The sequence below is a fragment of the Cervus elaphus genome, chromosome X (genome assembly GCF_910594005.1).
Source record: "Cervus elaphus chromosome X, mCerEla1.1, whole genome shotgun sequence".
Classification (NCBI taxonomy): Eukaryota; Metazoa; Chordata; class Mammalia; order Artiodactyla; family Cervidae; genus Cervus; species Cervus elaphus.
The window spans coordinates 136,871,778-136,884,672 of NC_057848.1; the positions used below are offsets into that span (position 1 = coordinate 136,871,778).

Sequence of the window (12,895 nt, forward strand, 5' to 3'; positions counted from 1 at the left end):
AGAGATATGTGCTCTCGAAGGACCCTCCTTCCACAAATGACTAGAAAAAACTCCAGAGTTTGGACACAATTATAGCTGTTTTTCTAAGAATTTCATCATTTTGCCTCCGTAAGTGAATGTCTGTCTACCCCATTTGCCTGCAAATTGTGTTACATCAGCAAGATGGATCATTTGGCTTCCTTGTTGGTCCTAGGGGATATGAGCACAGCCCACAGGTCTGCCAGCAGCTGACTTCCTGGTAAATGTTTACTTATAAATTAGCGTGGGTGATAATTTATTAGAGCAATAAGCATAGATTACTTTTAATGGCATAGGCATTATGTGTTATGAATGCAGTATTTTATGTTTAGTTGAAGCAAATGTATATGATTATTAATATCATACCCAAATGTAGCTCAGAAATTGTGAATTAGAAAGTTTAAACCAAGTTAAGCCACATGTTCCAGTGCATCAGGAAGGTTTCACGGTGGCAAAGCAATATCATACCATTCACCTATAGCATGTGTTAGAATTTGTTTATTTCTGTGATTTGTTCTCTTCTTCCCTCATAAACTGACTTATTCTGTTCCTGAAGAACATGGTTTCTCTCTTGAGAAGCATCAGCGCATCAAAACTTTGGCTTCTGGAGCTGAGGTGAATAATCTGTCAGCAGGGACACCATGACAGCCTGGAATGACAGAGAAAGAGAAAGAAAGAAATGGGTAAACATTAGCAAGATCCTGCTTAGGGACCTATGGAAGAGGATCCGGGTTACAGCTTTGAAGGCCTATGGCAGACATGTTTTCCTAAGGAAATGATAAGGGGTCACTTCCAAACTAATACTTATTTTTATTAAGGGAGTTCATGAGGGATCATGCTGACCCAAATATATACACAACCACCATGCTTTTTTAGGCCTCATTCCAGGACCAGTGGGGGTGAGAGCCGAAGGGAGGTACCAAGGTGGTAGCCATGATTGGCTTTTCTAGTCATAACTGAAGTCTACTATTGGCTGGTTGTAGAGAAATAGAATTCCTCCCATCTTTGTGTTTACACTGTGGTTTGGATACTTTTAACCTAGAAAAGTTTAGAATAAATCAGATGTAGATTATTTAGGTTAATGAATAATGTCTTTCTGAATCTGGGTTCTCCTGAAAGAATATTTATAAGCTAGAGTATAGCTTCCCATCTGGCCATCAGTGGCAAACAGGAATATTCACTTTTACTCTTCCCAATTTCCAAAATGACGATAGTAATTATATCAGAAACAGTGATGATGACAAATGCTGACTGAGTGCTTACTACGTACCAGACTAAGTGTCTTACCATCAACATTTGTTGGCATCACTGTTGCTGATATTATCACTGAACTAGGTACTGCAGTAAGGTAGAGAGAAGTGTTTGTAAATTAGCTCGTGTAACACAACCTTCTAAGGGAATCTCTGCTATTATCACTTATAGATGAGAAACTCAAGCCTGGAAACAACACAGAACTGGGTTTGGACCCAAGTTTCTCTGACTCCACTCTTAGGAGGTAGTTTTACTGCCTTTCAGGTACTTGCTCTTGCTTTTTTTTTTTTTTTTTTTTGCATTCTTCCTTTTATTTTATTTTTATTGAAATATAATTGCTTTATGATGCTGTATTGGTTTCTGCTGTACAATGAAGTGAATCAGCTCTGAGTATACATATATCCCCTCCCTCTTGGGCCTCCCTCCCACATCCTTGCCAATCCCACCCTTCTAGGTCATCACAGAGCACCAAGCTGAGCTCCCTGTGCTTTATAGCAATTTCCCACTAGCCATGTATTTTACACACGGTGTATATATGTGTGTATATATGTCAGTGCTACTTTCTCAGCTCATCCACCCTCTTTTCCCTGTGTCCACAAGTCCGTTCTCTACATCTGCATCTCTATTCCTGTCATGCAAATTGGTTCATCAGTACCATGTTTCTAGATTCCATATAGACGCATTCACATATGATGTTTGTTTTTCTCTAACTTACTTCACTTTGTATAACAGGCTCTGGGTTTATCCACATCACTGCAAATGACTCAGATTCATTCTTTTTATGTCTGAGTGCTGTTGCTTTTTGACCAGACTATGTAATATCCTTTCCTACTGTGTTAAGTAGGAAGAGAAATGAAATACAGACGAGGAGGCTGAAGCACAGGTATTTCCTGAGTGGTGGCAGTGAGGCCTGGATCTGTACCTGCCTGTCCTATTGCTTGACCACCATTTTCATGTGAATAAACTGGACTTAGATGAGTTATGATACTTTCCCAAGACCACACAGAGAGCCAGAATTTTAACTTGATTTCCAAAGCCCATGTTCAAGAACCAAACAGTATTCTGTACTGCCTTCAGGCTACAAAAATGTATTGAGCACATATCATTATAGGGAGAGGACAGGAAAGAAATAAAAAATAAAATATCAAGAAGTGATAAATGTCACTAGAAAAATTTCAAAAAAAAAAAACAAAACAGGATAAAGGAGGTCAGGGAACCACTTAGGGTGGACAGGGAAAATCTTGTTAAAGACTGACATTTAAAGTTGAGATCTGAATGACAAGAAGAAGACAGAAAGGTCAAACACTAGGATAAGAACATCTTCCAGTAAAATATTTTAAGCTTTTTTATGGGTTCCCGGGGTCACCTCTTAGGTTTGGTATTATTTTTAATGGTCATAGCATATGTCAAATTTATTTTCAAATATTAAATCTTAGAAAGTTAATTATGAGTAGAGCTGCTGCCAGATTTAGTTAGATACAGACATACATATATACATACATACATAAGTAGGCATTTCAGGTCAACAACAATTTTTCTTAAACTGCAAGTATGTTCCAAATATTACATAGGACATGTCTATTGGTGGTGGTGTTTGGTCCCTAAGTCATGTCCGACTCTTGCAACCCCATGGACTGTAGCCTTCCAGGCTCCTCTGTTCATGGGGTTTTCCAGGCAAGAATACTGGACTGGGTTGCCATTTCCTTCTCCAGGGGATCTTCCCAACCCAGGTATTGAACCTAGGTCTCCTGCACTGCAGGTAGATTCGTTACTGACTGAGCTATGAAGAAAGCCCTTAGGACATGTCTATCCTAAACAATTATTTATTGTCTTAATAAATTGTCTAAACACCACACCACATTTGAAACTCCAAAGTAGCTGGGTATCCTGTATTTTATCTGGCATCCCTCACTTGGAGAGAAGACATGGTAAAATACTGTGAACTACATTTGTAATGGTGTTGTATATCTAAAGGTCATCCTGATAGTAGTACTTTGAAGTGGCAGATTTTTTGCAGGGTCCTTTTAGGTTTCTTTAGCTCCACAGTAAAATTCGTAGGCAGAGGAAGAAACCCACCTCACGTTTCGTGAGTCCTGTAGCCTTAGTAATTATTGAAAAATATAAAAGCAAGCTTTGTGGTGAGGAGAGGGTGTGTGTGTGTGTGTTGTTTTCTTTCTTTCTTTTCTTTTTTTTACAAAGAGATCCAAAGGCCTGTGCACTATGGAGAGAATGATGTGATTACCAGAGTGTTCTGAAAAGCACTGCTGGAAATCTCCCAGTATGAAGGCCTTAAAAAGCTAGTGTGAGTGTTGAATGAGTACACGTTTGCTTTAAAAACGTTATATGCTTTTAGAACAAGCCCTTCACCTATTTAGTTATTACATTAGTCATTATGGGCGCCTCAGAACTTGAGGCTGATTGTGTCTCTCCTTCCTTCTTCTATCCTGACTGTAAATGAAACTGTGTGTGTGGAAATCCCCCTCCAGACAGTAGTGCTGCCCAGTAGGACTTTCTGTCATGATGGAAACATTCCCTGTCTATGCTGTCAAATACAAATAGTATAGCCACCAACCCTATGTGACTATTGAACACTTAAAATGTGGTTAGTACACATATATATGGAATTTAGAAAGATGGTAACAATAACCCTATATGCAAAACAGAAAAAGAGACACAGAAGTACAGAACAGACTTTTGAACTCTGTGGGAGAAGGTGAGGGTGGGATGTTTTGAAAGAACAGCATGTATATTATCTATGGTGAAACAGATCACCAGCCCAGGTGGGATGCATGAGACAAGTGCTCGGGCCTGGTGCACTGGGAATACCCAGAGGAATTGGGTGGAGAGGGAGGTGGGAGAGGGGATCGGGATGGGGAATGCGTGTAATTCTATGGCTGATTCATATCAATGTATGACAAAACCCACTGGGGAAAAAAAAATGTGGTTAGTATGTCTGAGGAATTGAATCTTATATTTTATTATCTTTTAGTTCATTTTTGTTGTTGGGTTGCTCAGTTGTGTTTGACTCATTGCAACCCCATGGACTGTAGCCTGCCAGTATCCTCTGTCCATGGAATTCTCCAGACAAGAATACTGGAGTGGGGTGCCATTTCCTTCTCCGGTTAGTTAGCTGAAGTGTAAATTTAAATAGCCACTAGTGGCTACTGTGTTGGATAGGGAGATTCTAGAGGAAAACAGGTATTATATCTTTAGAACATTCCAGAAGAATCTAGCAGAGCAGTGCTGAGCCTAAATGCCATTCTAAGAATAATTTCTTTGCCTATAAAATAGGAATTTAGACTAGATAATCTGTAAGGTCTCATCCCACTTGAAAATGCCATGCTTCTATGAATTGTACAGACTGTGTGGAGACTTAACAATATTCTTTTTTTTTTAATCTGCAGTGCCTGGCAGAGAACCTGGCACACAGTAGATGCTCAGTATATGGTTGCTGAAATGAACTTAACACAGTGGGACATCCACATCATCCGGTTTGGAGACATAAAGAGGACAGCATGTGTGTCACCAACCCCCTTCCAGAATCCATGTTGGGTATCACTAGTTATATCACTCTTTCCTTCCAAGACCACAGGCAGGCTTAGAAGCTTCTGAACATAGGACTCCATGTAGCCTGCTGATGAGATTGAGGACCTAAGATTAAAAGTCATTTGCCATCTAGATAGCTCAACCTGCTTATTTTATGTGGAAAGAAAATGAGAACCAGAGAGGTCACGCTTATCCAAAATAATATGGCTAACTAGTATCAAAGACAGTTACAGAATTCAAGTCTTCTCACTCCCAGTCAAGCATTCTTTCGATTTTAGATTCTTTACTTTCATTTTAATATGGCCGTGCATCTTGGTTTTTTTTTTAAATATATTTACCCATTAGGGGAAATGGATACCTCAGGAACATGGGAGATGGAGAGAGGATGGTAGGACTTAGATGGTGGAAAATGGGTGAGCATAAGACTTTACTGTGAATATGTGTGTATATATATGTGTGTGTGTGTGTGTGTATAATATATATACACACAAGTGCATAATAAGCTCTTTAAAAATTCAGAAGTACAGAGCATCTTCATAATTATATTTTAGAAAACTTAGTTCCCCCTCCAGCCCCTGAATTTCTACAAAAGAATCTATTTTAACAGATTTGGGTTGATCTATCTTTGTCATTGCCGTCATCTTCTGATAAAGAGTAGAGCTTGAGGAAAATTTATTGCTATGTTTCTTCCTGGGGTATATGGTTGGAGAGCTCACATTTTATTTTTTGGCATCTGGATCTTTGCTATTCAAAATGTGGTCTGCAGGAGAGCGGCATCTTCATCACCTGGTTGCTTATTAAAAATGCTGAATCTTGGGCCACATCTCAGACCAAATCCAAATTTCCACTTAACAAGTCCCTAGGTGATTAAAATGGATCAAATGGATTCAAATGGATCAAAAGCTTTAGAGGCACTGGTCTAAATGACATGATAATTGCCATTTTGGCCAAAGTTAGTGTCCTGATGCTATAAGCTGAAAGGTACAGTAAAAAAAAAAAAAAAAAAAGTCATTTCTCTTATTAGATATGACAAACTTGGGCCTGATATACCACTTTTCATTGCAAAGGGAGTCATGTGTGTGTGTGAAAGTCACTCAGTCGTGTCCAACTCTTTGCAACCCCGTGAACTATAGCCTACCAGGCTCCTCTGTCCATGGAACTATCCAGGCAAGAATACTAGAGTGGGTAACCGTTCCCTTCTCCAGGGGATCTTCCCAACCCAGGGATTGAACCCAGGTCTCCCGTATTGCAGGCGGATTCTTTACCATCTGAGCCAGCAGGGAAGCCATCCTGGAGCTCAAATCTCTGCTGGTCACTGCATTAGATCAACAATGAAGATGATAGTGGTGATGATAATTACAATAACAATATTTACAGTGTATTAGATAACATGCTAAATGTTTTGTATATGTGCGTGCTCAGTCATGTCTGAATCTTTGCAATCCCCTGCCAGGCTCCTCTGTCTATGGGATTTCCCAGGTAAGAATACTGGAGCCAGTTGCCATTTTCTCCTCCATGAAAGCTACAATGGATTATCTGGCACTTAGTTTCCAGGGCACTAGGTACCAGGCTATGGGAAGCTGTGTCAGCCGTGCTTTGGTTATCAAAGAAGCACAGTGCTGTTGGGCAGTTTTCCTACCTCTGTTTCTAAATATGTGATATACAAGAATGAATTGTTCTGGGAAGTGCCTAATGTTTTTTAACAAATTCCTTTTTATTTCTCTACCTGAAGTAGACTTTTTTTGTTTTCCAGTAAGACCCTAACTGATATAGTAATGGAGATCAGTTAAATCACCAAAAACTAAAAAATGGTGGTACTAAATTATGGCACTGGAGTGTTCCATTTTCCAGAGAAAAACGTGGTATTTGAGATATTGTAAAGCAGAGATGTGAGGTTAATGTTTCCAAGAATAGTGGTGGTGAAGATGAAACTAGTGGCATTTTGTTAAAGGGACTAATAATTTTTAAGATTAGTCTTGCTGCAATTTTGGTAATGTTCTATACCTAAGAACAAACGTTTCTCTACTGTCTAAAGCCAGTAGAGAACCAAACAATTACCTAGGCAATGATAGAAGGGAAGAAAGAGAGGAGGAAGGAAATAAGATTTCTTTGAATGCCCATTTTGTGCCAGGCACTGAATTAGGGACTTCTGTAAACATTAACAAGGGGATTATAAAATTATTGTATAAGAATTATACAACCTATCATGGTTGACAGGCAATGGTGGCTGGTGTTCAGGCTGATCAACAACGGTAAGAATTTTTACTAAAATAGATATATTTACGTGGGGGTTCAGTCTTACTCCATTAAAAATACACTATACATGCTTTAAGCACTAATGATCTATTGTGAACTTTCTGGAAAAAAAAAAACAGATACCATATGAGCAAGTAATGTATGTGGGTAATACCAGCTGCTTATTGTTTACCAAAAGGCGTGAATGACCAAGTTGGGGCCACACAGAGAACTCCCCATCCTCCAATCCCCATTTCTTGCTTACCATGATTGTCCACTTTCTGTTTTCAGCCTCTGGGAATACAAGAGATCGTGGAGAATAAAACACTTCATCATCCACTTCTTCTGGCTTTCTGGGCAAGCAGTGTAAAAATGTCCAGTCAGGGGCAACAACTTTAGCAGTCTACAGAAGAGATGGAGATAAGACTGTGTTTTGACTCTTATATGTAGCTATCACATTTGTCTTCTTCAGAGTCAGCGTCTCTGACCTGGAGTCAAGTGAAGTCACTCAGTTGTGTCCGACTCTTTGTGACTCCAAGGACTGTAGCCTGCCAGGCTCCTCCGTCCACGGGATTTCCCAGGCAAAGATACTGGAGGGGGTTGCCATTTCCTTCTCCAGGGGATCTTTCTGATCCAGGGATCGAACCCAGGTCTCCCGCACTGCAGGCAGACATTTTATAGTCTGAGCCACCAGGGAACCTCAAAGGTCCATGCAAAGGGAGAGATAAAGGGGCAGACTGAGGATTTCAGCTCACGGCACCCAGCAGAAATGTATATGATACTTTCAGCTTTTGAAACTTTCTAGTCATTTTTTTAATTTGGAAGATCACCACTCCAAACAAAACCACTAATTCAGTTTTCTAGTACTCTGTCCAGTGAGATAGTGGACCTTTCAGTAAAGAATTCTACTAGGGTAAGATGCGGATGAGAGCAAAATCACCAATTACATCCCAATGTATTGGGTTCACCAAAAAGTTCATATGGGTTTTTCTATAAGATGGTACAGAAAAACCGAAATTAAAAATTTGGCCAACCCAGTATATTAAAGGTTGCCTTTACATGATTGTATTATACTTTTTAACCTGCCTCCAAATTATGGTTTTTAGCACTTGAAGCAAATTTAATTACTGGTTAAAACAATGTTGGAAAAGAGCTCTGAGATAGGAGTTTATTAAACAGGATTATGGGCACTGTGCACTAGGTGATTCGTTCTTCATGTAAATGTTCTAACAATTTTAATTTTCTCTAACAGTTAATTCCTAAAAATTACATTTTCCCATCCATTTTCATTGTTCACTTACAGATTCAAAACTACATTCCCCCATAAATTCTTCCCTCAAAATTACTGCCTTTGTGCTAAACCTTTTTTGTTTTGTTAAAAAAAAACACAATAGAAAATGGGCAAAGAATATGATATGTTATAATATGAAAGAATATGATAGCAGTTTATAGAAAAACATATAGAAATGGCCAGTAAACAAAGATGTTTAACTTCATCAGTAATCAGAGAAACACAAATTTTAAAAAGCATGAGATACAGATTTTTAAAAATTACAAATGTAAATAGCAAATAAGAAATGGAGAGAGTGGTGGAAGTTATAAATTGTCAATTCTTTTTGGATGGGCAGTTTAGCAGCATTTCTCATATTTTAAAAAGTATATACTACTTCACCCAGAAATTCTTCTCCCTAAAAGAATTCTATTCTCTATAATACCTGCACAAAGGAATATATATATTAAGGATCTTCATTGCAGCATTGTTTGTAATTGGGATAATTGGAAATAGCCTAATTTTTTGACAGGAAACAGATAAAATAAGGCCCACTCATACTTTGGAATTCTATGCAGTCATTAAAAAGAAGGAAAAATGTCTAAATGAATGGACAAAAAAATCTAAGATTTGTTAAGTGGAAAAAATAAGTCAGAATAATATGTCTAATCTACCATTTATGATAAAGCATTAGAGGTGTAGGGGTGTGTGTGTGAGTGTGTATAGGAATATGTAAATACACAGAAAAGGTCTGCAAAGAGACACATCAAATTGTTAAACAGTGGCTACCTCTGGGAATAGTCACGTTAAGGGGCTAGGGCAAATACAAATACATTTTCATTTTCTTTTTCTACCTTTATTATATTGTCATGTATAAATAAGGGACTTGTATTTATATTTTAAATATTTTATCAATAAAACATCTATTGCAATTGCTTAATCCCTTTCTCCACCAAACAAAGGAGTTGCTGTGCAGACAGAATCCCAATGTACACCTGACTTTTAGGATATTCCTGCAGAACAGTGGTTCTCAATGCTTGACCCTGGGGCAGCAGCATTGCACCACCTGGGAACTTGGCAGAAATGCAAATTCTTGGGTGCCACTCCTGACCTACTGATTTAGAATCCCTGGAGAAGTGGGGTCCTGCCAGCTGTGTATTAACAACTCCAGTCAATTCTCAGTCACGCTCAAGGTTGACAAGCCATGCTTCAGAGCTTAATGAAAGGCATCAGAATAGATGGAATTCCCCTGGGAGTGCCCTGGAGGCAGTTAGCAAAACTAAACTGGACTTAAAGAGTCCTTGGAAAGTAGAGGCAAGGGCTAGCCTGAAGTACAGGACTATGGGGCTTTTCTTAGAGCAGAAATCAAAAGAAACTGCTTGCAACAGAAGTCGCCTAGTATATCTAAACAGATCGTCAAGCATTCTGATGCCTCTGCTGTTGCGAGAGGGAAAGGCTTGCTTCTCTCTTCTGCCTGGGTTTCAATTCCTTCATCCTGGACAAAAGTGTCTTTCCAAAGGGCAGAGCTCATCTTCAGGAGGAGAGAAATCACTGGGGGATACAGTCAGCGTGTCCTTGATAGGGAAGGAAAGGACGGTCTGCTCTCCCAAAAGTGATTGAGTGATTAGCTGATTCTGGCCTTTATGAATGGGATTAATGAACCTTTAGAGAGACATCAATTTGTACCTTCATTGTAACCTGGTAACCTTGGAAAGCCTGGAGCCGCTTTTTCTTCTCCTCTTCTTGTCCCATGCTTATCCAAGTGTCTGTAATTAATACATTGCCTCCACAAGCTGCTTCCAATGGATCATTTGTCAGCGACAGCTTGGTACCGTTCTGGCATACACAAGCAAGCTGGTTAAAGAACCTCACGAGACAGGGAAAGACAATGACACCTTTACATATAAGGAGCGTACCTCCTTGGCATACTGCTCCGCCAACTTGGTTATACTGGGATCCGGCTCATAACCCTGCAGGGGAAAGAATTAACTGTTATTTGGTGTTGTTTTTTTTTTTTTAATTATATATGCCTTCTTATATATGCATCACTTTCAACAATTCTCCTGCTCTCTTTCCTGTTTCTGCTTTAAGTCGTAGCCCAACCTACTGAACATGCCTACTCCCCATGTTCAGTAGAATATGATCTTGACATCTAGAATTTCAAAGCTTAAGAGTGCTTTTGGGAATTTAAAAAGGTAATCAGTTGCCCCATTTTGCTTTGATTATTTTTGACCTCTTTAGTCCTAAAGATAAATGGGGTGTGGTGCTTTCCAGCTCTTGGTAGCACCTTTTCTTGTTCCTCTAATAGTTTAAGAGGATTGTATACATAAGTCTACAACTTACTGCATTTTTGTCTCAGAGTCTTTCTACAAGCTGTTTTTTTCTTTTTTTTTTTTTTAATGCTTTTGTTTTCCTTTGGTCTGAAATGCTTTTTCCCACCCACTCCATGTGGGTTAATGCTTTCAAGTCTCAGTGCTCTCAGCTCAAATGTTTCCTCCTCAGAGAAATCTTCCCTCAGCATCTCAGCTAAATACTAAGAGCCCACGCACACATCTTAGTCTCACCAGCCAGTGTTCTGCAGGCAGGGAGCTAGCTTTGAAATGGCCTTTGCATAGCAAATATACTGTTTTTGCTGAAATCTATGTGTTTGGGTTCATTTGGTGAGGGCAGGGTCAGGACTTGAGTGAGGCACTCACTCACTGACAGTCGTGCAAACATGAATTTTGCACCCTACGTTCCTTGCTTGCTCGCTCTGGTCTCAAATTTAGGTGAGGGGATGCTGTGGGAACAGCTGAAGTCCCCTCAACTCTTCTAGACCCCATAGGTAGCCTGTCTGCCTCCATCCTCAACCTCCAATCTGCGCTGTACACAGCAGCAAGAATTATCTCCAAAGCCTTCAATGTTTACCACTTGTTCTATAAGTCGAAGCTGATTAAGGGTATCAAGGCTCCCTGCCGACATCTCTTGCTTCTGTCTCTTTTAATTTTTCTCAACATCTTGCTGCAGGAAAGCCAATCTCATTGTCATACTTGTACACGTCTTGCCCTTTGCTGCTGTCACAGCCTTTCACCCTTGAACACTTCCCGCTCTGTCCCCTCCTGGGCGTCTTTATTGGAACATGTCAGCTCCTCCTTTGTCAAAACCCTGGGCCAGCCCCACCTCCAGACCCTCCAAGTGGAAGGCTCGTCAGTCAAAACACCACCATTACTCTCAGCTTCCCCATCCTTCTCATTTTCCTGAATTCTTAGAATTGATTTATGTCTCATTTTTATAAACTCTCAGTAGGCCACAGTGATGGGTGTGGTATGCCACCCAGATCGCCTTCATGAGTAATGGACTTGTGCGCCAGCTGCTGCTCATGTGCTGGAAGATGGCTTTCAGCCGTCAGCCCTAGTTGGGCACTGGCGCAGCTGCAGAGATAATGCACCCAAGGTCGCACACCCTTCCAAGGCCACCTGCATTCAGGGACTGATTGACAGGGGGACATGAAAACCTGACTCCCTCCTCCCAACCTGTGACAACCCTAAATGGCCATCTCAGATCTAGAATTCTCTATCAGGTCAGCTGAGGCTGCTCTCGGGCCTGCATTGCAGTTTGACTTCTGTTTTCTTCCTCTCCCTTCTCAAGGGCACGCTGTCATCAACAACCTGCAGTCTGAACTCTGTCTCAAGAGTCTGCTTCTCAGGAAACTCAGCCCACAACAGGGATGGTCAGGTTTATTCATTGGAAATTGTGTTTATTTACACGTGTTTATCTATCATGGTTCCTTCTCTCAATAAAAAAATTCTTGAGGATAGAAGCTATCAGATGGTGATGATTCCTGCAGATCTTTTCACAGCTTTATCACCCTCAATAGCCATAAATTCTGGAGCTTTGTTTATCGATATTTGGGGAAGGTAATTAATAAAGGCTTGCTAATTTAGTAACTCATGTTGTGACCATTCATACTGGTAAACATAAATGAAGAGGCTTGGCTCTTACCCCAGGTACCTCCTGCCCTGAAAATTCAGCCTTCCCTCTGGAAAGCAGGTTTTATACTTCCAAGTATAATCATTCTTAGGAAAGGAATGAATAAGTACTTAGAGAATCAACAGAGTGGTTTGGAAATTACAAAATCACCCAACCTTGCATGCATTGGGCCATGACTGAGAATACAAAGAGGAATTCTTTACTCACAGCTAAGCTTTCAGTACTAAATCACTCATTGGCTTTGACATAAATCTTAAAACCAGATGAAGATGATTAACAGACCCAGTTCAGTCTAAATACTCACTTAGAACAATGTTAAAATCATTACCACCAATAGTTTATGGAACAACTTTACAATCCAGGACAAAATTATGTATTCTCAAACATGTAAATTATTCTTGGTTAAAGGATGGGGAACCTGCTAGCTTTATCTTTAAAGGAAATGAGTCTGCTTATAAATTGATGGAGCACCTTCTACACTTCAGACTTTCCAGAAGACTTTTAAAAACTCTTACTCCCACCCAGATTTAACCAGGTTTTAGTACTTGTTATCATTTAAATGAGTTTTTGCATAAGAACAATACTGAAATTACTCTGTAACATTGG

At 39.8% G+C, this 12,895-nt stretch overlaps 1 protein-coding gene across 1 annotated transcript in view; it reads right to left on the reverse strand.

The window, feature by feature from the left end:
- Positions 1-498: 498 nt before the first annotated feature.
- OTC (ornithine transcarbamylase) overlaps positions 499-12,895 on the reverse strand; it is a 66,524-nt gene continuing 54,127 nt past the window's right edge. Inside the window, exons 7-10 of the mRNA XM_043897710.1 lie at positions 10,237-10,290; positions 10,007-10,156; positions 7,316-7,453; positions 499-667 (exon numbers count right to left, since the gene is read on the reverse strand). Coding sequence (XP_043753645.1) covers positions 608-667; positions 7,316-7,453; positions 10,007-10,156; positions 10,237-10,290 — 402 coding nt within the window. The 3' untranslated portion in view covers positions 499-607. The remainder of the gene's footprint in view (positions 668-7,315; positions 7,454-10,006; positions 10,157-10,236; positions 10,291-12,895) is intronic.